This window comes from Lacerta agilis, chromosome 13 (assembly GCF_009819535.1).
Source record: "Lacerta agilis isolate rLacAgi1 chromosome 13, rLacAgi1.pri, whole genome shotgun sequence".
In the NCBI taxonomy this organism is placed as follows: domain Eukaryota; kingdom Metazoa; phylum Chordata; class Lepidosauria; order Squamata; family Lacertidae; genus Lacerta; species Lacerta agilis.
In genome coordinates, this window is record NC_046324.1 from 46,993,349 (window position 1) to 47,019,874 (window position 26,526).

The 26,526-nt window shown below is 46.8% G+C and overlaps 2 protein-coding genes across 2 annotated transcripts; both read left to right on the forward strand.

Annotated features, from left to right (window-relative positions):
- Nucleotides 1-217: 217 nt before the first annotated feature.
- Nucleotides 218-17,918, forward strand: FLCN (folliculin). Its single transcript, XM_033167356.1, has 12 exons — nucleotides 218-306; nucleotides 2,025-2,295; nucleotides 4,640-4,786; nucleotides 6,641-6,862; nucleotides 7,278-7,438; nucleotides 8,154-8,245; nucleotides 9,750-9,940; nucleotides 12,460-12,573; nucleotides 12,960-13,083; nucleotides 15,685-15,816; nucleotides 16,616-16,721; nucleotides 17,522-17,918. The coding sequence occupies exons 2-12, from the start codon at nucleotides 2,047-2,049 to the stop codon at nucleotides 17,721-17,723; spliced, it is 1,740 nt and encodes a 579-aa protein (XP_033023247.1). The 5' UTR covers nucleotides 218-306; nucleotides 2,025-2,046; the 3' UTR covers nucleotides 17,724-17,918.
- Nucleotides 17,919-21,878: 3,960 nt separating this feature from the next.
- PLD6 (phospholipase D family member 6) lies at nucleotides 21,879-25,614 on the forward strand. The gene is made up of 2 exons (XM_033167941.1): nucleotides 21,879-22,410; nucleotides 25,114-25,614. The coding sequence occupies exons 1-2, from the start codon at nucleotides 21,957-21,959 to the stop codon at nucleotides 25,395-25,397; spliced, it is 738 nt and encodes a 245-aa protein (XP_033023832.1). The 5' UTR covers nucleotides 21,879-21,956; the 3' UTR covers nucleotides 25,398-25,614.
- Nucleotides 25,615-26,526: the final 912 nt, after the last annotated feature.

Here is a 26,526-nt window from a genome sequence, read left to right on the forward strand (position 1 = left end):
TCTGGAACTGAGTTTTTATCTGTAGCTGTTCTTTCGACTCTCCCCTCTGTTTTTTTGTTCTCCGCTGGCCTTAATGAAGGCGATTAGGGCTCGCTTGCCTCCCCTTGGAGAGTGGGCCTAATGGTACGTCCCGCCCAGTCAGTGTCAGGAGTTTTGGGCAGGACCAGAATTCTGGACAGCTGCGCATGCGCATAGAAGGGTGGGGGGAAGCAAGGTTTAGAATGTTGTCCCTATTAGACCTGCGATAGAAGCCGACCTCACTCAGGACTAGGAGCTTGGTTTTGCATCTGCGGAGGGAACAAAGGGGTAAGGTCTTAGGGGAGTGCTTGGGAATGCCAGAGCATGGCTAGGGGTGGTGGGTTGGGGTGTTTCTTTGGATGCGTGTTAAGCTCAAGTTTCCTGCAAGCATGTTTAGAACTCAAGACAAGCAGCATGGGGAGCCTCCACCCCAGAATTTATGTATTTTAAAAACTTCCCTGTGCTGTAGTTTTAACTAGACTGGCTTGCATTGGCTTATTATGCTGGTAGAAGCTAGCAAGCAACCAGAAATGATATTGAAACAGGACGCAGCTCAGCAGGGTGGTCTGTTCCTGCCCAGGGGGAGGAAACACACGAATGGGGGGTTGGGAAGAGCTAATGGGTGAGAAGATGGAGGAGCTTTTACAGACCCCAGACAGGAGAGGGCAAGTATTGGGGGAAGACTTGCTCATAGCTGTCAAGTCTCCCTTTTTTGCAGGAAACTCCCTTATTCCAAGCCGTTTCCCGCAGCTATCCCTTATTGTTGATATCCCTTAAATTTCCCTTATTTCCGGGAAGGAGAGTTGGAGTCCGGGGACTCCTTGGGTCCCTGCCTTTCTCAGCCCTGCTTGCTTGCCTGCCTACCTCACAGGACTGTTGTGGGGATTAAATGAGGACTAGGACCAGGGAGCTCCTTGGAGAAAAAGGTGGAATATAAATACCTAATAACAAACAGACAGACAGACAGATTATATATAAAGAAGAAGATAAAATAGACGAATGTTTCTCGGCAACAGGTGCTCAGATTAAGCATTGCTGCCCCTAACTGGAGGCAGAGCAGAGCCAACCTGGCCAGAAGCCATCAGTGGTCCTCTCCTCCTGCATGAATTTGCCTAATCCTTTTCTAAAGCCATCCAAGTTGGTGGCCATCGCTGCTCCCTGTGGCAGGGAGTTCCAGAGGTTAACCGTGTGCTGCGTGAAAAGTGCTTTCTTTTCTCTGCCCTGATTTCTCTTTCCTGGGAGCTCTTTCCTGGTGTAAATTAATTTGTTGCCTGGGGGGGGGGGGGAATTACCACGGCGTGGATTGTCCCTGAAAACTGTAGACTGTCCCCAGGACAGGTGAGGGTGCTGATCCCTTATTTTCAAATCTGAAACTTGACAGCTATGGACTTGCTGGATTGTCAGCTAAGAGGTGCCTGGTGCTATAGCTAGCTAGCTATAATGCTCTTTGATTGCAGTACAGTATTTAGATTATGTATTTAAGCAATGCGGTTTCATTTTGTAGTGGGAGGCAGTGTTGTGTAGTGGTTACAGGGTTGGGCAAGGGCTGGGGAGATGAGGGTTCGAGTCCTTACTCAGCTGTGTAACTTGCAGCTGACCTTAGGACCAGCTTCAATGTTTCAGCCTACTTCGCAGGGTTGTTGTGAAGAGGAAATGGAGGTGGGAGAATGATGATACAGTATAAATTTATGTGAGTTCACCCCACTCCACTATTTCATTTATTACTCAAGGAGCTCTGTCTGTTATGGTTTCATTTTGGCAGCTGCCTTACTCCTTGTAGAAAAGTGGAATATAAACACTAGAAATAATATTTGAAATATAGGGCATACGGCAGGGGGGAGTTTGCCAGTTTTGCAGGGAGCAAAGAGCAGAAAACGCTCCTCTTTGCCCCTCCAGAAATGCGAGTGGGTTCTTTTGAAGGTTGTGGACTGGAAAGTTGAGGCACAGGTTCTGGAAAGGCTACATGTCCTGTGTTCAAGACCTGCGCCCCTCTCTCGATTCTCCAGGGATTCCTGCCTGGGAGCCACAATGAACGCCATCGTTGTCCTTTGCCACTTTTGCGAGCTGCACGGGCCTCGCACCCTCTTTTGCACGGAGGTCTTGCACTCGCCTCTTCCGCAAGGGGCGGGCAGCGGAGACAGCCCCGGGCAGAGCGAGCAGGCGGAAGAGGAGGAAGGAGGCATCCAGATGAGCAGCAGGATCCGGTCGCACAGCCCGGCGGAAGGCGCCAGCGCAGATTCCAGCAGCCCAGGGCCCAAGAAGTCCGACATGTGTGAGGCGAGTAGATTTGAGACCGTGCGCTGCTCATGCACCAGAATGGAAGTGTCGGCATTTTGCCTGTCAGTGGAAGACTGTCTGTGTTCACCTTGAAGCACTGTGGAAATTACTCCTGTGCAAATACTTGGAGGATTTTTTGCTATTATTTATTAAATTTATTGAAAAAACAAAATAAAATAAAAAATTCCTTCCAGTAGCACCTTAAAGACCAACTAAGTTTGTTCTTGGTATGAGCTTTCGTGTGCTTAGTTGGTCTCTAAGGTGCTACTGGAAGGAATTTTTTATTTTATTTTGTTTTGACTATGGCAGACCAACACGGCTACCTACCTGTAACTTAAATTTATTGGTCATTCTTTAACCATAGTAACTCAAAAGTGACTCAGAATGGAGAAACAAGCAAACTCATATTTTGAAACCAGCGTTGAAAAACAAAAGCAAAAGACAATTTTGCTTTTAAAAAGCTGGATTATAATAGGGTTGTCATAATAATAGCTTTCATTTTGAGGGTTTTTTAACTTATTTTTTAGTGGGGGGGGGGAACCCCAACACTTCCGATATGGACTGCCATATGCCCAGATCTTCTTGGACACTTTTGCCATTCCCTGAAAATTCCACCCAGACGCCATTTTCGACGGATGAATGTCCGAGAAATTCCGGATGTATGGCAGCCCTAGATTATAACATCCCACCCTCCATAGATAATTGAAAGTTAAAGACCTGGTGGAAAATAAATGTTTCTGCCTGGCGCCTAAAGATATGCAGTGATGGTTCCAGGAGAGCCTCCCTAGGGAGAGCATTCCACAAACAGGGAGCCACCACCGAAAAGGCCTGTACTCGTGTTTCTACCCTCCGGTCCTCCTAAGAAGGGGGCACGTGGAAAAGGGCCTCAGATGCTGATTTCAGGGTCCGGGTCGGTTCATATGGGGGGAGGTGGTCCTTGCAGTATTGGGGTCCTGAGTCCCCATAAGGCTTTATACGTGAAAAAGCAACACTTTGAATTGGGCCCGGAAACTAATTTGCACCCCATGATAAATCCTTTGTGACACAAATAGATTTCTCATGCCCTTGTCATGTCTAGATCAGGAGTGGGGAGCTTCCTCAGCATTCCCTCACAAGCGACTTTGTGGGGGCCACATTGGTGGGACCAAGGCAAAGGTTTATGGAGCTATGTATTTGACTCTTGCCTTGTGAACGGTGTGCTATATTCCAGCCACGTAAAAGTCGAGAGGTTCCTTCCTCCACTTCTCTAATGAGGCAAGGAAGACCCATTATCACAGCTCAAGGTTCTTAAAGGTAAAGGGACCCCTGATCATCAGGTCCAGTCGTGTCCAACTCTGGGGCTGCGGAGCTCATCTCGCTCTATAGGCCGAGGGAGCCAGCGTTTGTCCGCAGACAGCTTCCAGGTCACGTGGCCAGCCGCTTCTGGCGAACCAGACAAAGCCGCTTCTGGCGAACCAGACAAAGCCGCTTCTGGCGAACCAGAGCAGTGCACGGAAACGCCGTTTACCTTCCCGCTGGAGTGGTCCTTGTTTATCTACTTGCACTTTGACATGCTTTCGAACTGCTAGGTGGGCAGGAGCTGGGACCGAGCAACGGAAGCTCACCCCGTGGCAGGGATTTGAACCGCCAACCTTCTGATCAGCAAGCCCTAGACTCAGTGGTTTAACCCACAGCGCCACCTGGGTCTTAGCAACTTAGCAACAAGGTTCTTAGGCTCCTTTAATGGGCTGCAGCTATTATGGGAAACCATCCAAGAGGCTCCCCACCACCCCCTACCTAAAGAAGGAAGTACATTTCCCCGGGGTGTTCCTCAGTTTTCAGGGAACCGGCTTCCTCCCCCCCCCCCCCCGGGAGTAGATAAGCAGAACAAAGGAAAATGAGTCTTCTTACCGGTTATAAACTTTAATAATCACAGCGAGAGAACAAAGAACACATTTCCTAGAATGGCGGTGCTCCCAATTAAGGATCACACCCCCTTAATCTACATCACTTCTACGTCTTGTAATCTGAGCTCGTACCCTCTGTGCTTTCTGTTCTGCTCCGTGACTTTGGAGAAGGGGGTGTGAATGCTGCCCAGAGACTGTGAATCTGTTAACCCTCTCTCTTCCAGTGTCTCTTCTCCTAGCTGTTCCCCATCCAGTATTTCCCAGCTTCTGCCTTCTGATCTGTGTCCCCCTGCAAGCCGCTCTTCCAAATCTATACTGTCCTCCTGCTCCTGGGAAGATTGAGGATTCGGATCAGGACGGGGGGGGGGGGCGGGAGGCTCCCACATTCCTCCTCAGTGCAGCCCTTCTCAGCATGGTCCCTGACATACACTAACTCCAGCTTCTCTTTCCGCGACCAGGGGTGCCGCTCTCTTCCTGCAGGGCACCCGGGCTACGTCAGCCACGACAAAGAGACCTCCATCAAATACGTCAGCCACCAGCACCCAAACCACCCCCAGCTCTTCAGCATCGTGCGCCAGGCCTGTGTCCGCAGCCTCAGCTGTGAGGTGAGCTACATACCATGCAAATAATTGCCAGAAGCATCTTCTTCTGGCTTCACAATTTGCATTCTGTGTATTTTAATGAACCAAACAGCGTGGAAGGTTCTGAGTTATGAGAGTGTGTATGAACGTAAAAGAGTGCTTAGCTTTTTTTAAAAGTTGCTATTTTGTTAAGTTGTTAATATTGTTTTACAGTTTATAAATCCCGTATTGATTTGTTAATCATATAATAACAATAATAAATAATAATAATAAATTTTATTTCTACCCCGCCCTCCCCAGCCAAGATCGGGCTCAGGGCGGGTAACACCAGGTATAAAAACAATTGATTAAAATACAACTTGAAAACAAGATTAAAATACAGCATTAAAGTGCAGCCTCATTTCAGTAGAAACTCAAATAAAAAAACTGTTTTTGGAAGAAAGCGTCAAATCTTCACCAAGGCCAACTATCCAGACTGGTCCTACGTGGGCCAGAAAAAAGCCAGGGAAAACCCCAGATGGGAGTCCCATCACAGAAGGAAAAAGGAAAGAGGGGGAGGGGATCAAGTTGATTCCAAGCCAAAGGCCAGGTGGAACAACTCTGTCTTGCAGGCCCTGCAAAAAGAAATCAAATCCCGCAAGGCCCTGGTCTCATGAGACAGAGCGTTCCACCAGGTCAGAGCCAGTGTTGAAAAGGCCCTGGTTGACCTTTAATACGACTTTTGTCGTATTTGTGATGTTTATTTGATTTTTCAGTTGCTGTTTTATAGATGCTACTTGTTTGATTGATGATTTGTTCATTATTTTATATGATTTATGCTTGTATTTGGGATGTTCTATTCTGGTTTACCATATTGTTATTTATTGTTCGTAAGCCACTTTGGGATTCGTTTGAATGAAAAGCGGCCTGGAAATAACAATGAATCAAACCAAATCTCGCTCGCTCACTATTTGGGGAAGTGGTCAGTGGTCGAGCACCTGTACGCTGCATGAATAAATATTTTCTTTTATCTGTCCTAAGTCTTCTTTGGATGTTCACAAGTTCTAGTGTTATGAGGGAGGGAAGGAGGGAAATATTATGCATCTACTTTTTCCTTGCCATGTATAATTTTACAAACTTTTATCATGTCACATCTTACTCGCCTTTTCTCTGAACTAAAAAGTCCCAAACGCTGCAAGCCCTCTCCTCCATGAACTTGCCTGGTCCGCTTTTTAAAGCCACCCTGGTGGGTGGCCATCACTGCCTCCTGTGGCAAAGAGTTCCACAGATGAACTGCACTGCATAAGCAAGTACCGTATTGGCCCGAATATAAGCCGCACCTGCAAGTAAACCGTACCTTTAAAATTCAGCGGCTTGGGGGAGGCTTGGGAACCGCAGACAGGATGGACGCTGTTGCCCCACACTCCCGGGCTGCTTCCTGGGGGGAGCCACGCCGCTTTGATGGCGGCGTAAGGTCACAAATATATGCCGCACTTTATAACTTTCCACAATAGGAATTTGTGGGGGAAAGCGCGGCTTATATTCTGGCCAAAACGGTACAGTCATACCTCTGGTTGCGAACGGGATCCGTCCCGGAGCCCCGTTCGCAACATGAGCAGCGTGCAACCTGAAGCGTCGCGTCTGCGCATGTTCACGACACAATTTGGCACTTCTGCACATGCTCAAAGCGCGATTTGGCGCTTCTGTGAACCGTCAAACCTGGAAGTAACCCGTTCCGGTACTTCCGGATTCGGCGTGTTCGTAACCCATGATGAACGCAACACGCAGCATTTGTATCCAAAGGTGTGACTGTACTTCCTTGTACGTGTCCTGAATCTTCCAGCGCTCAGCTCCGTTGCATGTCCGCGCGTTCTAGTCTTAGTTTGATCTCTTTGCCAGGTCTGCCCGGGACGCGAAGGCCCCATCTTCTTTGGCGACGAGCAGCACGGCTTCGTCTTCAGCCACACCTTCTTCATCAAAGACAGCTTGGCGCGTGGCTTCCAGCGCTGGTATAGCATCATTGCTATCATGATGGACCGCATCTACCTCATAAACTCCTGGCCTTTCCTGCTGGGCAAAGTCAGAGGCATCATCGACGAGCTTCAGGGCAAAGCACTCAAGGTGGGAGCATGCTTGGGGTTGCTGCTGTTTCTCCCAAATCTTTTTCATTGAATTTTAAAAATATTTTTATTAAATCTTCAAAAATATTCCAAAACATTTATTGTCATATACAGTGGTGCCTCGCAAGACGAAATTAATTCGTTCTGCGAGTGCTGTCATATAGCGAAAATTTCGTCTTGCGAAGCACCAACGGGAGAAGAGCGGTTTGACGAGGAAAAAAAAATTGCGAAAATTTTTCGTCTTGCAAGGCAAGCCCATAGGAAAATTCATCTTGCGAGTCAGCCTTTCGTCTAGCGAGTTTTTCGTCTAGCGAGGCATTCATTTAGTGAGGTACTACTGCACAAATGGGGGGGGGGGGTGACAAGAAATTTTCCGCACCGGGTACCACCTGACCTTCCTACGCCTCTTCCTGCAGGTCTTTGAAGCTGAGCAGTACGGATGCCCCCAGCGGGCGCAGCGCATGAACACAGCCTTTACGCCTTTCCTGCACCAGCGGAACGGAAATGCGGCTCGTTCCCTCACCTCTCTGACAAACGACGAGAACCTATGGGCCTGCCTCCACACGTCCTTTGCTTGGTAACCCACTCTGTGTGTGTCTCACGTACAGTGCCGGATTTACATATAAGCTAAGCAAGCTGTAGCTTAGGGGGCCCTCAAAAAAATTAAAGGAGAAAAAAACCTGGATGTACATGTCCAAAACATAAGATAAAAAACAAATAAAATAAAACCTACATACAGCAACCGTGTTTTGTGTTGTATAGGCTCCTATGATGTAACGGGCCCCGCCTGCTAACCTGCTCCCTAAAATATATTGGTTTGCTCATTTCTATATATAGGGTGCCTACATTCTGCATGGACTATGCAAATGTGCAAATGGCTTTAGATACCCATTAGGTCCATAAATTACCATATAGCATATATTCAACACAAAAAGCAGCAACCATTTGTTGTTGACAAAGGACAGCTGGACACATAAAAGGCCCCATTACCTTCAGTAGCTTAGGGCCTCATCAGACCTAAATCTGGCCCTGCTCACGTAGCATGACAGCCGTGCTTAACCGCCAAGGAAAGATCTTGGTTGAATATTCAACTTCCTTGGGTCTCAGATAAATTTGTAACAGGCTCAGCGCCGGATGAGACCTGAGGATCCGCAGAGTCTGCTTCCCAAAGGAGGCAACTAGACATTTGGCGGAAGGGCTTGAAACCCTTGCCCCCGGCAGCTGATATATAGAGGTGGCATTTTTGCTGTGCCATCTTTACTTAAATCCGGGGTCCTTTCTCGCTTCCTCAGGCTCCTGAAGGCATGCGGCAGCAGACTGACGGAGAAGCTTCTGGAAGGTGCACCCACAGAGGATACCCTTGTTCAGATGGAGAAATTGGCTGGTAAGGCTTATGGCTGCTTGAGATGGACAAAGTGTTGGGTGGAGGAGCGCTGCGCCTCTTGAGTTGTCATGCGGTTCTACTCAATATTGATCCAGAACTGAACCTCAGCATATAGTTAGCGGAGTAAAAACTTTAAACACGTTGCAGGATCCGCCCAAAATAGACCAGAGGCAATTGTATTTCATGCAGCAGAGCTTTACTGCTACTGAGGACAAATGAGCAATAATGGTCACAAATCCAATACGATCAAGACTGGCACTGTCCGTAAGAAATCCAGTTGTAGCAGACTTAACTTGAACTTACAATGACTTACAGGTGAAACTCGAAAAATTAGAATATCGTGGAAAGGTTCATTTCTTTCAGTAATTCAACTTAAAAGGTGAAATTAATATATGTGATAGACTCATGACATGCAAAGCAAGGTATGTCAAGCCTTTATTTGTTATAATTGTGATGATTATGGCATACAGCTGATGAGAACCCCAAATTAACAATATCAACTTTGGGGTTTTCATCAGCTGTACGCCATAATCATCACAATTATAACAAGCAAAGGCTTGACATATCTCGCTTTGCATGTCATGAGTCTATCATATATTAAACTCCAGTAGCTAATGAAAACAATTGCCTACATCAATGGACTTTTCCACGATATTCTATTTTTTTTTAGTTTCACCTGTATAATGAGTCTAAACACTATACTGTATACAGAACACCACACCAGAAGGAAGAGAGATAGAAAGAGAAAGTGAAACACAGTCTCCTTCTGGCTTTAATTTTATAGTCAGCATGACCTTGACAGAAGAGATAACAGGACCAGTTTTTAAGCCAGCTGTAATCAGCTTCTCTGAAAGAATAACCCAAAGATCATGACCTTCTGCTTCCTTCTTTCACACAGAGAAGCTTCCAGAACCCTCTTGAATCAGAATAGGAAATATCTCTACACATCAGATCAATACTCCTAAGACAGGCATAGGCAACCTTCGGCCCTTCAGATGTTTTGGCCTACAACTCCCATGATCCCTAGCTAACAGGACCAGTGGTCAGGGATTATGGGAATTGTAGTCCAAAACCTCTGGAGGGCCAAAAGACTAAACAGCAACAACAACAATTTCCAGGCCGCTTTTCATTCAAATGAATCCCAAAGCGGCTTATAAACAATAAATAACAACATGGTAAACCAGAATAGAACATCGGACACGACTAAACAACTAAACAACATCCATGTAGGTACTATCTAATACCAAAGGGACACATTGGTTACCAAATGTGGACCCCCCCCCCAGTTTTCCTACCCCACTAGACCCCCATCTCTTTCTCTCACCCGTCTCTGTCTTCCCCAAACACCCTCAAATGACTACTGTTTTGTTTTCTTAGCACCAGCATAGTATCACACTCGCTGCTTAACACATGTATGCAAACAGCTCCTTTTCTCTTCAGGAGCCTGGAAATGGTATTTCCTTCCTTAAGGCCTTTCTCTCTTTCTCCTTTCTTTCTCCTGGAGATCTTGAGGAAGAATCGGAAGGCTGGGACAACTCGGAGGAGGAGGAAGGGAAAGCTCCAAGCCAGGGTGACGCTCAGGAATCCCGAGAGCTTGTCAAAAGCCCCACGGACTCCTCCCTCACCTTGGACTGCAGCAACTGGAACATGGCGCCCCGGAACCAGGGCTTCCGGTCCCTCCGGCACCTGAGACAGGTACAGGTGGGGTGCTCACGTGGGGCTAGCATGAGTTTTTTTTAAAAAAAAAAATCATAGAAACACAGAATTATGAGGTTGGAAGGGACCCTAAGAGTTGTCTAGTCCATCTGATCAAATGACACTCTTTATGACCAGATTCTGCTAGGCCAGTGATGGAGACAAGGCACAATTCCGACCAAGGCAGAGTGGCAGATAAAATGGATGAACTATACTGAAATGGCAAAACTTAACAGGAAGAATTAGAAAACCAGGAAGAGGCAAATTTTAATATAGAACGGGGAAAGTTTATGATCTGTTTGAAAAATTATTGTGAGCAATGACATTCATTGGTAGGTTTGGCAGGAGATTGGAACCATGGATCGGCAAAGGATTTATCGCAATAGAGTTACGGAAGAGAAGCAGAGGAAAACCATTATATAATAACAATAACAATAACAATAACAATAACAATAATAATAATAATAATAATTTTATTATTTGTATGCTGCCCTCTCCGGCCAGAGCCGGGCTCAGTGCGGCTAACATCATGAGACTATAAGACACTATACAAAGAACATAAGAACATTAAAAACAGGCAATCAATTAGTTAAAATAAATCTTAAAATTAGTTCAGAGCAAATTAAAATCTGGACAGATGGCAGTCCACGGGTAAAATTGAGAGTGGTTAATATTCTCCAGGGCCAACTGTTACCACTGGTCTTATAAAGGACCTGTGAGTGGGCTAGGAGGCCTGTAATGCATGTTCTTACACAGAAAGAAAGGCCTGGTGGAACAGCTCCGTCTTGCAGGCCCTGCGGAAAGATTTCAAATCCCGCTGGGCCCTGGTCTCTTGTGAGAGAGCGTTCCATCAGGCCGGGGCCACGGCTGAAAAGGCCCTGGCTCTGGTCGAGGCCAGTCTAATCTCCCTAGGGCCTGGGATCTTCAGGGTGTTAGTATTTGCAGACCTTAAGGTCCTCTGTGGGGCATACCAGGAGAGGCGGTCCCATAGGTACGGGTATCCCCACAAAGGGGGCTGGGAGGAAAGTCAAAGGGGATTTCATGTTTTTATTTTCTTTGTTTCCTTTTCTTTTGCGTACTGTATGTAAAATTGAAAATGCAAAAATAAATTATATATATAGAAAAGAGTCATCTATCCCAGCCCTCTGTAATTCAGGAATCTCAATTAAAGCATCCATAGCAGATGGCCACCCAACCTCTGCATAAAAACCTCCAAGGAAGGAGAGCCCAGAACCTCCCGAGGGAGACCGTTCCCCTGTCAAACAGTTCCTACCCTTATTCTTTCAGATGTTTAGTCAGAATCTCCTTCCTTGTAACCTCAAGCCACTGGTTCGAGTCCTGCCTTCCAGAGCAGTCTCCTATCTCCTCTCAGTCTCCTCTTTTCCAGGCTAAACATACCCTGCTCCTTCAACCGCTCCTCATCAGGCAATGTGGCCCCGCCCACTTTTGTCACGTCATGCCCCCCCCCCCATAAATGCAGGGCGCTTAAAGATTCTGCCTGTATTCTAAATTCATAATAACAGTAAGCCAAAGGGACAGCGCTTTCAGAACTTTGGCGGCCAAGTTGGAAGGCCACTGCGGAAGGATGACAAACTAAGGAGCCGGCCCAATCGCCTTCTCAATGTGGCCTGCAGACGGTCTGGGAATCAGCATGTTTTTACACGAGTAGAATGTGTGCTTTTATTTAAAACTAGTGGTTTAAACCCGTTAAATTAACGGGCGCTAGAACAGGGCTCCCCCCACCCCGCTCCTCAAACCCCATTTTCCCTGCCCTCGAAGCCCCCTCACAGGCCCTCAAGATGGGGAAAGAAAGTGGGCGGGGATCCCCGGAGGAGGGGTGTGGCCTCTCCGCGGCCACGCCCACCACCACCACCTCCCTCTCACTCCAGGCCAGTGGATAACGTTGCTCCCTCTCGCACGGGGGGGAGGGGCTAAGCCGGGCGGCGGGCGGGATCCGCGGGCGGGGGGCGCCTCTGCTCTGGCGTCTCTCCCCCGGACCGTTTCCTTGGCAACGGGGGATGGAAGCTGCGTCTCCCCCGGGAGCAGGTGAAAGGGCGGCAAGGCGAGAGCCGCCCGCAAGCCCCGGCGCCACGAGCTCCTCAGCGGCTGCGAGTCCCTGGCAGCGCGATGCGGCAGTGGCTGTTCAGTCTCCTGCTCTCTCCTGTGCCCAGCGCCGGCGCAGCCTCCGCAGCCGGCATGTCCTGAAGTGTCTCTGCGTTCCAAGTCCCAACGGCTGTCCATGGGGCACATGCACAGTAGCGCAAACCCACGGACACAGGGACTGGACGCAGAGACACTTGGACTTTATTATAGTGGATGCATCTCTGGGTTATTTGTGGAGCATAGGAATTTGTTCATTTTTTTTCTTTTCAAAATATAGTCTGGCCCCCCACAAGGTCTGAGGGACAGTGGACCGGGCCCCCTGCTGAAAAAGTTTGCTGACCCCTGTTGAGGCTTGAGAGGGTGCGTTAAAAGAATGGGTGGTAATCTTTACGTCATTTCCCCCTCTTTAATTTTAGGTTTTGGGACCTTCTGCTTTCCGTATGTTGGCGTGGCATGTGCTCATGGGGAACCAGGTCATTTGGAAAGCGCGGGATGCAGACCTTGTCCAGTCCGCCTTCGACGTCCTTCGGGTAGGAACCTAAGAATCTGCCTTATCAAACCCTCGGTCCACCTGAATCAGTATTGCCTGCACTGACTGGTAGCGGCTCTGCAGGACCTCAGGATATTCCCAGCCCTTCAGGGAGATGCCAGGATTCAAACCTGGGACCTTCTGAATGCAGAGCAGGTGCTTTACGACTGAGCTACCGCCCTTTCCCCAGAGCCTCTGCTCTCCGTTACCCGGGCCATGCATCTTGGGGGCAGAGAGGTGTCTGGCGGTGATTGGCTGGGCTGCCCTGATGTCACAGAAGCACTTGTCCCCTTCCAGCCTGCGACTTGCCCTGGGCAGAGCTGCGGGTTGTGAGAGCGAAACCTGTGCTTGGGGCGGGTTCTCACGCTGCTGCCTTTCTGTCGCCAGACCATGCTGCCCATCGGCTGCGTTCGGATCATCCCCTACAGCGACAAATACGAGGAGGCTTATCGGTGCAACTTTCTGGGCCTCGCTCCCCACGTGCAGATCCCGCCCCACATTCTGTCATCTGGTAAGAGCACCTTAACCTCTTTTCTTGACTTCTTGGGTCGGCTTCCAGCACATAGAGAAACATCATCAAACATCAAATACTTCCCGATACAGGGCTGCCTTCAGGTGGTTTCTAATCATAATAATAATAATAATTTATTATTTATACCCCGCCCATCTGGCCGGGTCTCCCCAGCCACTCTGGGCGGCCTCCAACAAATACCAAAATAAAAGTTGTACAGTGGTACCTCGGTTTATGAACGATTTGATTTACAAACTCTGCAAAACCAGAAATAGTGTCTTGGTTTGAGAACTTTACCTCAGTCTAAGAACGGAATCCGAATGGTGGAAGGGCACAGGCGGCGGGAGGCCTCATGGAAAGCGCGCCTCGGTTTAAGAACAGCTTTGGTTTAAGAACGGACTTCTGGAACGGATTAAGTTCGTAAACCGAGGTACCACTGTATAGTTATTTATCTCCTTGACACCTGATGGGAGGGCATTCCACAGGGAAGGCGCCACCACCAAGAAGGCCCCGTGAGTTTCATGGCAGAGTGGGGGTTTTGAACCCAGGTCTCCCAGGTCCTAGTTGGACACGCTAACCACTACGTCACACTGCCTTTCTGAATCGTATGTCGCAGATCCTCACCCTCTTGCAGATCATTTCAACTTTGCTCAGCTTTTATTAAAAAAAATTAAGCTTCTTTAGGCACCGCGCTGTATCGTTATCGCAGCTCGACTAAAACTCTCATCAGAATAATTGGGAATTGGGGGTGTCTGACTGGAACTAATTGCTAGAGATGGAATGGCCGCCAAAAATACGTATCAGTTTCATCTGTGTTTTACTGATTTATTCATAAGCTGCTTTGGGGATTAGTTTGGATGAAGGGCAGTTGAGCCAACAAGAAAGAATAAAGCTCAGGTTGTAGTTCAGCGGTAGAGCACATTCCCTGTAGGCAGAAGTTGGAGGGTGTCAGATCTTGGTGTCTCCAGTCAAAAGTACCAGGTAGCCAAGGGGGGTCCTCCACATTTTGGGGCTTGTGGTACACTTGCAATGCTGGGAGACCGCCATGGGCACTATCTTGTACAGTTGCTTCTTTACTTTTCCAAAATCTGGGTAAAACGTGTGATCTGGTAGACTTAAAACAGATCCTCTTTAATTTGCAGGTTTTTCATGTGGGGACCCCCCCCAAACCCCATTGTATTATATTTTCTTCAATGAATCACTCCAGTTTTGATGTTTAAGACAGCTTTTTGGGGTCCCGAAAACAGTAGTAGCTCAGGAACCAAAAACAGCAGCTCAGGAACCGACAAAGGTGGAGTCCACCTTTGAGCCAGTGTGGTGTAGTGGTTAAGAGCTGTAGTCTCGTAATCTGGTGAACCGGGTTCGCGTCTCCGCTTCTCCACATGCAGCTGCTGGGTGACCTTGGGCTAGTTACACTTCTCTGAAGTCTCTCAGCCCCACTCACCTCACAGAGTGTTTGTTGTGGGGGAGGAAGGGAAAGGAGAATGTTAGCCGCTTTGAGACTCCTTAAGGTAGTGATAAAGCGGGATATCAAATCCAAACTCTTCTTCCACAGGCCTGTAAGATACATGAGCCTTCTATAGAGGCAGCGCCAGATTTACGTATGAGCTTAACAAACTATAGCTTAGGGCCCCACTCTCTTGGCCCCTGTCCCCCCCCCAAAAAATTATGAGTCTTTGTAAATTGTGTTTCTAAAGGAACTTTTGTTGTTGCCAAATGCCAATGTGTTTGCATTATTAAAGCTTAATAATCATTTTGTTAAAGCTTAATAATTATTTCACTATTAATATACTTCTTCTTAATTGTATTTCAGTTTCATATTTTGTTATGTGCAAATGGCTTTAGATACCTGTTAGGTCCGTAAATTACCATATAGCATATATTCAACACAAAAAACAGCGAGAAAAAGTTGTTGACAAAGGACAGCTGGACATACATATTACCTTCAGTAGCTTAGGGCCTCATCAAACCTAAATCCAGCCTTGTACAGAGGCACCCCCTTGTCTTGGTTTTACCCACGCGTAGAAATTAAACCATGTTCTCAGAGGAAAAACATCCCTGCATTTTCAGAGCCAGATGCCTGATTCAGCAGGAAGAATTCGGCGTCTGCTTTTTGTCAGGCTGGTCCAAGCTAATTTTTTTCTTACACAAACGCTCTTGACAATAAACAGATTCTCCTAACGATATCCTTCCACACACTATTTCTACATCTCTTCCTGTGTAGGCTGTCCAAAAATGTATACATCAATACGTTTAGTCACTACCCCATCAGGATAAAGCTTACAATGGTAGATTTTTTTAATATTGTATTTTCCTGCACAATCTCTGGGCTGAATCCAGCATTAGTCCTTAGCAGCCCTGCCCATTCATTTCAGTGGGTCTACTCTTGTGACTGACGTTGGACACGACATGCTGATGAGAGTAGCAGTCCAGAATCTGGAAGGCCCCTGGTTCCCCCTGCCGGCTCTAACCATTCTACCACACTGTCTCTCAGTGTGGTAACTAATTACCCTGTGGCTAATTTAGGGACGTGTCTCAAAGGCTGCACTGTGGCGAGTTACTGTTTGTAAAACTCTAGTGTGGGCTTTCTTTCCCTTATAGAGTTCACCGTCCTTGTGGAAGTCCGCACGGCCACGCGGTCGAGCCTCTATCCTGTCTTGTTTGACGATGAGCAGCCTCTCAGCAAATACGAATTTGTGGTCACGAGCGGGAGCCCCGTGGCAGCAGACAGAGGTAAGCGGCGTGCCTTTGTGGTCTGGTAGCCACGCTGAAACGACTGTCGCCACGCTAAATCAGAGACACCTACCGTGTTGTTGTTTGTTTGAGGGGAGGGAAGGGAGGTGGAGAGGAATTAGGTATGCAAAAAGCGAAGTCGTGTTTGTGGCCTGAAATACCTGCGTGGATGTTTGGTGCAGCAGTAAAACTGCTAGCACATTTGCAAAGCCAAGCAGGGTCCGGTATGGTTTCAAATGGGATGGGGGACCGCGTGTTGAGATTCCTGTATTGCAGGCAGGGCCGGATTTAGGTTTGATGAGGCCCTAAGCTACTGAAGGTAATGGGGCCCTTTATATGTCCATCTGTCCTTTGTCAACAATAAATTGTCGCTGTTTTTTTGTGTTGAATATATGCCGTATGGTAATTTATGGACCTAACTGGTCCATACACAACACAAAACACTGTTGCTGTATGTAGGTTTTATTTTGTTTTTTTATCTTATATTTTGGAAATGTACATCCAGTTTTTTCCCCCTTTAATTTTTTTGGGGGTCCCCAAGAGAGTGGAGCCCTAAGCTATAGCTTGTTTCGCTTATACGTAAATCTGGCACTGATTGCAGGGGTTGAATTAATGACCCTTATCGTAAGACATGCAAGCCACTCGGGGTTGTGCCAAAGGACAAGGTGGATTTTGAGGAGGTTGCTACCTGCGTGTGACAGAAATTTTGGAAGCACATATTTTTGCCCAGTGCTGCGCTGCCTGCTTCCAGAGCACTTATTAGTGCAGCACAGCTAAGTATTTTTATTTCCGGTTCCAGTTGGTCCCACCATCTTGAACAAGATCGAAGCGGCCCTGACGAACCAGAACCTCTCTGTGGACGTGGTGGACCAATGCCTTGTCTGCCTTAAGGAGGAGTGGATGAAGTAAGTGTCCAGGGGCCTGGAGAAAAAGCTTGCTGGATCAGGCCAGAGTCCTGTCTTAAATCAAGCATCTTGTTTTCTCACCTTTGGGAAGCCTGCAAGCAACGATCTGAGTGCAACAGCAATTTCCCTTGCTTCTGATTCATGCCAATGGGTATTCAGAGGTTTTATCAAGCCTTCAGCGTAATAATAATAATAATAATAATAATAATAATAATAATAATAATAATAATTCTTTATACCCCGCCTATCTGGTTGGGTTTCCCCAACCACTCTGGGCCAGCTTCCAGCTTATATAAAAACAATTCAACATTAAAAAATACTTCCCATTACGGAGCTACCTTCAGATGTTTAGAGAGAGAATATTATACGGCGTTCCAATACGCGAAGTGTTGGTTGCGTACTGTTCTGCCAAATGCAGTCACGGATATCAGGACCAAAAGAATGCAGAGGTGGAAGGGAACAAAAACAACTTTATTACAGAAATTACAGAAATACAAAATAAACCAACATACATTCAGGAGCCCCTCAGGTCGTCCGCCAAGATGCATGCCGTACTCTGGTCTCGGGTGAGGCTCCCTTCTTGTCCCCATAAGCCTGCCTTTATTGAGGGCTTGATTTTGATGAGAAACAACTGTGGACAGCCCAGCTCTCTTTTCTTAAAGGGACATCCACACAAAGGTCTGAGTTTGGGGCGTGGCTCCGACATGGGAATAACTCGAATGCATGCCACTATCTCCTCGTTCCCATCTTCCGGGTTTTCCTGTACACGTACGAATGTTATTTTCATTTTCCCACTGCAGCAAAGTGAAGGTCCTCTTCAAATTCACGAAAGTGGACAGCAGGCCGAAAGAAGACACCCAGAAGCTGCTGAGCATCTTGGGAGCGTCCGAAGAGGACAACGTGAAGCTGCTGAAGTTCTGGATGACCGGCCTGAGCAAGACCTACAAGTCTCACCTGATGTCGACGGTCCGCAGCCCGACTTCTTCCGAGTCTCGAAACTAGAACTCTTTCGGCTCCGCTTGAGGAAACCCTCGCTTGAACCTTTAGCCTGGAGGTTCTCCGTGCAGCAGAGCAGCCCGGCTGTTCCAGGACAGAGATGCAAGGGGACACAGAATCTCATGGCGTATCCTCGGCAGATCAGAGCTTGCTTCTGTGTGCTGGCTTGCGATAGGTTTGGAGAGCCTTATCCTTCTTTCTGATGGTGAAGCTCTCCACCTTCTTTGGCAGGAAGGCTGTTTCCTCTTGAAATGTGGGGGCTGAGGGGGCTTCTGGACTTTCTCCTCTGTGACACCAGGCTAGAGGAGTGAGGGGTTTTATTACCTGGTGAGGCAGGCTTCACCGACACCTTTCGTAATCTGGTGACCGCACATGGCAGCCTGAGAATTTGAATTAGTCTAGGGATGGGTTGAAATGGTATCTCGAATGCCCTGCCTGCGATACACCTGCAGCATCTAAGCAGAATTAATTGGCTACTATTTGATGTCCCTCCAAACTCACAGTTTTTTCCTGTATTTTGGGAAGCAACCTTTGGTTCCCCAAACTCCCCATCTGAAGAATCCGCTGAGAAAAGCCGTCCAGCAGGCTGAGACACTGAAAAGGACATATTTGGCTGCTCTATTTGGAATGAATTTGTGGAGACCTCTTCTTCTCAGGCAACGGGAGGACAGGAACCTCTGTCACCCGCCCTGCGCGGGAAGCTAGGCAGGAGAGAACTGGGAAGGCCACCCTCCCAGTTGAGGTGGTGTTACCTAATTTGCATATTGACCTGCCTAGCGGAGCAAGTGGGGACAACCCTATTCTAAGATGCCCCTCTTCCTTGCAGTAAAACAGAAGCTTACACTTAAAAATAAATGAAATCTTGCATTGAAAGGTGCTGTAATGTATTCTGGAGGAAGGCAACTTGAACTTGCATCCCTGTTATCCAAAGTTACGTTGCTGTCTTGCACTTCTAGCAAGATCTGACTCTTGCCTCCTTACGAAGACTTATTTCCCAGTAGCAAATGGAGAGGAAGCAAAAGAATTGTTTCGCAAGAGCATTTCAGCTTTATATCCTGCATGGTTACATACCCAGATCCTGTTCCTAAACTGTGCAAGAGCTCATGCATTCAGTTGCAAAATGGGAGAATATTTCAAGGGTGCCATTAACTGACTCCTCTTGGTTCCAGTGGGACTTGAAGGACTAATTTCGAATGGATTGTACCCAAAGATGTTGTGGTGCAGCTGAGGATCTCTGGCAGGCGTGGCTGGTTCATATGTTCTGAATCCGTAAGCCCAGCCTAGGAGGTAGTAGCTTTTGCTGCTGCACAACCTATTTGTGGTGAAATGGAATTTGCAGAAATGGAAATAATTTCTTTTGAAACGTGTTCAAGAACGTAAACATTAGTTAGTTCCCCCCCTCCCTTACCCCATGAAGTTTTTATTTCTAATTGCATAACTAAGGTGATCGTGGACAAACTCCACAAATCTCCTTTGCTGGGAAAGAAAACATAAAACATTTAATGTTTTATTTTAAAACAGGGAGAAGTGGAAAAAAACAATAGAAGGTTTCCACTAGGTTTGCGGTGTCTGGTTTTAACATTTTTTTTATCTTGGCGTATGCGGTTAACATATTTATACTAATTACTCTGCAGGAAGATTCCTCTAACAAAACTAGCTATTTCCATTTTGGAGATGTTAGCAGGTCCTTATTGATTTTTTGTTAATTATTTCGAAGCTTGTGTAAAAATGCAAATCAATTAAAAAAAATGTTGTATTTTTTTCCCCTATGAAGAAAATGTGGATTTAATGTTTTGGGAAAAGGGGAGCTGTTCCAAGAGTGTGGTTTTTACTGTTCAGCCCAGTAAAACAGTGCCTAATAGGCAAAACAAAACAAAAAAATTCCTTCCAGTAGCACCTTAGAGACCAACTAAGTTTGTTATTGGTATGAACTTTCGTGTGCATGCATGAAAGCAAATACTGTACCAATAACAAACTTAGTTGGTCTCTAAGGTGCTTTCTTGTTGTTCAGTCATTCATTCATGTCCAACTCTTCATGACCCCATGGACCAGAGCACGCCAGGCACCCCTATCCTTCACTGCCTCCCGCAGTTTGGCCAAACTCATGCTAGTCGCTTCAAGAACACTGTCCAACCATCTCATCCTCTGCTGTCCCCTTCTCCTTGTGCCCTCCATCTTTCCCAACATCAGGGTCTTTTCAGGGAGTCTTCTCTTCTCATGAGTATTGGAGCCTCAACTTCAGGATCTGTCCTTCCAGTGAGCACTCAGGGCTGATTTCTTTAAGGATGGATAAGTTTGATCTTCTTGCAGTCCATGGGACTCTCAAGAGTCTCCTCCAGCACCATAATTCAAAAGCATCAGTTCTTCGGCAATCAGTCTTCTTGAGGTGCTACTGGAAGGAATTTTTGTTATTTTGTTTCGGCTATGGCAGAGCAACACGGCTACCTACCTGTAACTAGACCTAATGGGCAAGTCACTGCTCATTTGAAGTAACATACCCTCAAATCACCTGTCTGCTTGTCGAATTGCTTAATATGTGGGAGGCTGGTTAAAAATGTGATCCCTCCCTACTCTAAATTGAAAGGGGGCTGAACTCTCAGTCATGGGCGTAGCCAGGATTTTTGTTGAGCAGGGGCAAGCCTTTTGTTTTGGGCGGTGGGGAAGAACTTCAGTTAGCTTTGTATTTTTATTGATTTTTATTGATGGAGGCCTGCCTGGGCACTCAACCTCTTTGGTCCATCGAACGACAACGGGTACATCACTGCCATTTTTTTTTTATACTGCGAGTAGATCGCAGTCTGTTGGGAATTGAACGTCCCTGCCCTAGAAGAGGGTGAGGGAGGCAGGTACAGGCCGCATTGAGGCCTGCTCCAGTGGGGGCTATCCCCTTCGCTCCCCACCTTACATGTTATATTGCAGTGGTGGCCAACCCCTGAGACTGAGATCTACTCACAGAGTTAAAAACCGGCAGTGATCTACTCCTGTTTTTTAGGGGTTCAGGTCAAAGTTGTTGAGCCTTCTTTTTAGGAAGGAAAGCCCTGTTTTGCGGGGTTCAGGTCTAAGTTTTTGAGCTTTTTTTTAGGGGAGCCAAAGTTCTTGAGCTTCATTGGCAAGAGCCAGTGATCTACCACAGATGTCCAGTGATCTACCAGTAGATCGCAATCTACCTGTTGGACATGACCGTTATATTGTTTTAATCCTTTAAAATGGTAAACTGCCTTGCCATAAAAGTGTAAGAAACGAAGAAACAGGGTTGCATCAGCAGTCATGCCCATGTTCAAAAAAATTAAGGAACTGGTCCCTCAATGCAGATTTGGATTAATGGTGGGTCTCTGGGGTGAAAAGGTTGAAGGCTGAAAATGTGAAGGTTGAAAATGTTACAATTTTTTTATTTGCTGTAAGCCGCCCAGTGGCTGGGGAAACCCATCCAGATGGGTGGTAATAATAATAATAATAATAATAATAACACAGCCTGTTTTATTCCATATATAGTACAAGTGAAATTTATTATTATATTTATTTATACCTCAAGGCGGCTTATGGATAAAGAAATAAGAACCACTTACAACATGGAGAAAAATAATTATAGAAGTATACTGATAACTATATATTTTTAAAAAAAAAAACACTTTATGGTTAACTTTCTTTTTTCACTTGTTTGTTAGCGGTTGCAGTGACTTCATCCTAAACGGGCTTGGACGGATGCTGTTTTGAAAGCCGAGGATTATTAATGGATAAAATTAACTGCATTCATTTCTTTTAAACAAAACACGAAACGCAGCAGGAATCGGCACGAGACGCTAGGAAACTATGCCGTGTGCGCATGCGCCACCTATCCGCGCCTGCCTTTAAGTTCTCTATCGCCTTAATTACAGCGCATGCGCTGTAGCGGACCCAGGGCCCTGAGGGGGCAAAAAACCCCAAAGCACTTGAGCTGAAGAGGGCGCGTGCGAGTCGGGAAGTAAAAAAAAAAAAGTGCCTGAGGTGAAGAATGCGCATGCGCTATGGCAGTTTAAAAGAAAAGGCGGCTGAGAGGAAGAGAGCGCACGCGGACGGGCGCATGCGCTGTGGCGTGGGAAGGCAGGACTGAGCGGGAGGGAGCGCACGCGCTAGCGGCAGTTTAACAGACAAGGCAGCTGAGAGGATAGCGCGCGCGGAGGGGCGCATGCGCGGTGGGGAAAAAAAGGCGGTTGGAGGAGCGCGCGGGGACGCTGGCCGTCGTGAAGCCCTGAGGCGACGATGTGGCACGGCAAGGCGCGGGCCCTGCTAGCGGTGGGGTTCGGCATGGCTCTCGAGGCGCTGGCCTGCTGGCTAATAGGGCGGCTGGGTCGGTCGTCGTCGTCGCCGTCGTGGTGGTGGTGGTGGTGGTTGTGGCGGCGGCGGCCGCCTTCCCCGGTACGCGAGGTGCTTTTCTTCCCGTCGCGCGTGACGTGCGTGGAGTCGCTGCTGGCGGAGGAGACGGCGACCCCGTGCGCGTGCCTGCTGCCCCACGGCGAGAGCGCGCTCGGGAGGCTCCTGACTCGCCTGCTGTCGGCGCGTCGCTCGCTGGACCTTTGCGTCTTCGCCTTCTCCAGCCCGCAGCTCGGCCGCGCCGTCGGCCTCCTGCACCAGAGGGGCGTCCACGTGCGCGTCGTCACCGACACCGACTACATGGCCCTCAAGGGATCGCGGATCGGCGAACTCCGGCGAGCCGGTGAGTCGCCCGGGAGGGAGGGAGGTGTGAGGCGGAAGGGGATCCCAAAGGGTCGTCTAGCTAGCCCAAGCCCCTGCCAGGTGGGTGCCACATGTCAGAAAACACCCGACGGGCGGATTTTAACCCGTTGTTTACTTAATAAATTTGCACACCGTCCTTCACCCGCAGATCTGAGGGCGGTTCGCAACATAAAAATACAAGAGACGACATAATAAAGCCAAGAACAGTAATAACAAGAACAAGAGCAAGACAAAACAAAGACCCCGTCCCCACCCCCTCCCACAAACACATTTAAAAGGCCAGTAAAGGATGAACTTCCCTGGGGGAGAGCATTCCACAAAAGGGGAGTCACTGGTTTTATCTTTTATTGTCTGGTTTTATATCGTTGCAAATCTATGTGATGCATTCTTGTAATAGAGAGGTATATATGAATTTTTCTTTTTTATAAATAAATATCCCCCCCTTAAAATCCTCAAATGAGAGTCTGCCACCTTTGGTTCCACTGTGGGAACTCTCCAAAAGTTCTTCCTGGTATGAATGTTATTCATAATTTGTAATGAGGTCCCAGCTTGGGAGGAAAGAGGGTATAAAATACATTTAATAATAATTATGCTGAATTTGGTAGCGGAGTTGTCATTTACATACCCCACCCTGCAAGTACAGTGAAGAACAAAAGTATTTGATCCCCTGCTAAATTTGCCCTCTGACAAAGAAATGACCAGTCCATAATTTTAATGGTAGGTTTATTGTAGTTGTGAGAGACAGAATAACAACAGGAAAACCCCCAGAAACCCAGAAGACACAAGTTAGAGATTGATGTGCATTATAATGAGTGAAATAAGTATTTGATCCCCTATCAACCAGCCAGATGTCCGGCTACGTGGTATCTTCACTTTAGGTAATGAGCTGAGATTAGAAGCACCTGCTGTAAGGGAGAGGTCTTACCTGCAATCACAGTTCATTACAGTACTTGTACAAAAGACACCTGTTGACAGAAGCAGTCAATCCAGCAGATTCCAAACTAGCCACCATGACCAAGACCAAAGAGCTGTCCGAGGATGTCAGGGACAAGATTGCCAAGCAGCTTGGTGAGAAGGTGACAACAGTTGGTAACACACTACACCGTGAAGGACTGAGATCTTGCAGAGCCCGCAAGGTCCCCTTGCTCAAGACAGCACATGTACAGGCCCATCTGCAGTTTGCCAATGTACATCTGAATGAACCAGAGGAGAACTGGGTGAAATTGTTGTGGTCAGATGAAACCAAAATCGAGCTCTTTGGCATCAACTCAACTCGCCGTATTTGGAGGAGGAGGAATGCTGCCTACGACCCCAAGAACACCATCCCCACCATCAAACATAGAGGGGGACATATTATGCTTTGAGGGTGTTTTTCTGCTAAGGGGACAGGACACCTTCACCGCATCAAAGGGATGATGGACGGAACCATGTATCATCAAATCTTGGGTGAGCACCACCTTCCCTCAGCCAGGGCATTGAAAATGCGTTCAGGATGGGTATTCCAGCATGACAATGATCCAAAACACACGGCCAAGGCAACAAAGGAGTGGCTCAAGAACAGGGCTAGGCAACCTAAGGCCTGTGGGCCGGATGCGGCTCAATCGCCTTCTCAATCCGGCTCGCAAACAGTCTGGGAATCAGCATGTTTTTACATGAGTAGAATGTGTCTTTTTATTTAAAATGCGTATCTGGGACATTTGTGGGGCATAGGAATTTGTTCATTCTCCCCCCCCCCCCCAAAAAAATACAGTCTGGCCCACCACATGGTCTGAGGGACCGTGGACTGGCCCATGGCTGAAAAAGGTTGCTGACCCCTGCTCAAGAAGAAGCACATTAAGGTCCTGGAGTGGCCTAGCTAGTCTCCAGACCTTAAACCCATTGAAAATCTGTGGAGGGATCTGAAGGTTCGAAGCTACACATCAGCCTCAAAGAGAAGTGGGACAAAATACCTCCTGAGATGTGTGCAAGCCTGATGGCCACCTACAAGAAACGTCTGACTGCTGTAATTGTTAACAAGGGTTTTGCCACCAAGTACTAAGTCATCTTTTGCAAAGGGATCAAATACAGTACTTATTTCACTCATTATAATGCACATCAATCTATGACTTTTGTCTTCTGGGTTTCTGGGGTTTTTTCTGTTGTTATTCTGTCTCTCACAGCTACAATAAACCTACCATTAAAATTATGGACTGGTCATTTCTTTGTCAGAGGGCAAACGAGCAAATTTAGAAGGGGATCAAATATGTTTTCCCCTCACTGTATTTGTTGTTTTCACTTATTTATACAACAATCAACATTCAGTAGTCCCACCCAACCCCAGCAGGCAGAACCACTTGGTTGTTGGCCTTCATCTGTCTTTAGAGAAATGGAGTGTGACTTCCAGGGTGAAGTCAAACTGTGGCTGCAGAGATTGGTAACTCATTAACTGCTGCCTCCTGTGTTGTTTTTGTTGCATTAGCAGCACTGAATTTACTTCTCCAGGATGCAAGCCTGGGCAGTGTGTATGGCAGTCATGTCTGCTGAATATCATTTAACTTTAATTCCACAAGTTGCCCTGTTTTCTCATATGAATTTCTGTATGTAGCTCTCAGTACAGTAAGTATAGTGTTGGGAGCCAAGTCAGTTTGGTGGAAAGATGGAAAAGTAATTTTGTGGCTCTGAATAGGGTATGCTGGTTTTTCAGGAATTCAGGTACGTCATGATCAGGATAGTGGCTACATGCACCATAAGTTTGCCATCATTGACAAAAAATTGCTGATCACTGGCTCCCTGAACTGGACTACTCAAGCCATTCAAAACAACAGAGAGAACCTGCTGGTAGTTGAAGACAGGGATTGTGTGAATCTTTTCCTGGCAGAATTTGAAAGGATTTGGGAGGACTACAATCCGGCTCATTACACATTTTTCCCCAAAGAAGAACAGCAGGTACAGAAAAAGGATAAAACTATTCCTCAAACAAAATTGTAGCTTAAATGACTATTTTGAAGCAGTAAAAATTTTAGTCCAAAGACTAGTTCCTAAGTTATGTGTTTCAGAATGGCATAAATTGCTTTAGGAGTAACTAAACGCAAATTTATGCTTCTTTAAAAAATTGTACAAGCAACATATTGTGTGTTTGAATTATTTTTTTGAAAAATAGATGGCCTGTACTTGTGTGCTATTATATCTGTTCTCAATAAAGCATGCCTTTTAAATTCTAATACATATGTTTCTGTTATAAAAACTGTCCCCGCATGTAGATAGCATTTCAAGAAGAATGTTTATTCTTCTATTCTCTTGGCAACCCTAGCATCCACATGCAGGATGTTACTGGGGGGCGGGGACCTTTTTAACATACAGCCAACTCCCAAATTTATGTGGCACTTACATTCCAAGGCACTGCACGTTTAAGTTAAATCCATATATTTGAAACACGATTGAAAAAACCTGCAACTACCCTGTTCTGCCCCCTTTTGTGACGTTTTTGGGTTACTTTCGAGTTCAGTGCGATGCTTGTGTGTGTAATTGCGCACATATCGGATGCACCTAAAATGGTTGCTGCCTGAACAGCTTTGTCCCCTTTGGTTTTTAATGCTTGATGTTTTTATTGTTTTTAGATATGCTGTAAGCCACCCAGAAGCTCAGCCATATGGGTGGAGTATAAATAAAATAATAAAAATAATTAGAATAGAACCATTTGCCTTCGTAGATGAGCAGCATAAAGCAGGAGACCTACTTGAAAATAAATGCCCAGTGTGTGGATGGGCATGAATGTGTGTGCTTAACTCACAGATAATTCATGTGCTGCTCTTTCATGTGTGGAAGGGGAAGTAGTATTACTGTTTTATTCTGCCTTGGACTGACCACACCTGGAATAGTTTCCAGTTCTGGGCACCAGAGTTTAAGAAGGATATTGACAAGCTGGAACGTGTGCAGAGGAGGGCAGCCAAGATGATCAAGGATCTGGAAATCAAGCCTTACGGTTTAAGGGAGATGGGTATGTTTAGCATGGAAAAAAAGGAGACTGAGAGGAGATAGGATAGCCATCTTAACAATCTAAAGGGCTGTCACATGGAAGATGGAGCAGCCTTGTTTTCTCCTGCTCCAGAAGGTAAGA

Coding starts and splice junctions, on each gene's coding strand:
- PLD6 (XM_033167941.1), top strand. CDS start 21,957: ATGTGGCACGGCAAGGCGCGGGCCCTGCTAGCGGTGGGGTTCGGCATG. Junction 22,411..25,113: donor CGGCGAACTCCGGCGAGCCG/GTGAGTCGCCCG, acceptor CTGGTTTTTCAG/GAATTCAGGTACGTCATGAT.
- FLCN (XM_033167356.1), top strand. CDS start 2,047: ATGAACGCCATCGTTGTCCTTTGCCACTTTTGCGAGCTGCACGGGCCT. Junction 8,246..9,749: donor TCAGATGGAGAAATTGGCTG/GTAAGGCTTATG, acceptor TTTCTCCTGGAG/ATCTTGAGGAAGAATCGGAA. Junction 15,817..16,615: donor CCCCGTGGCAGCAGACAGAG/GTAAGCGGCGTG, acceptor TTCCGGTTCCAG/TTGGTCCCACCATCTTGAAC.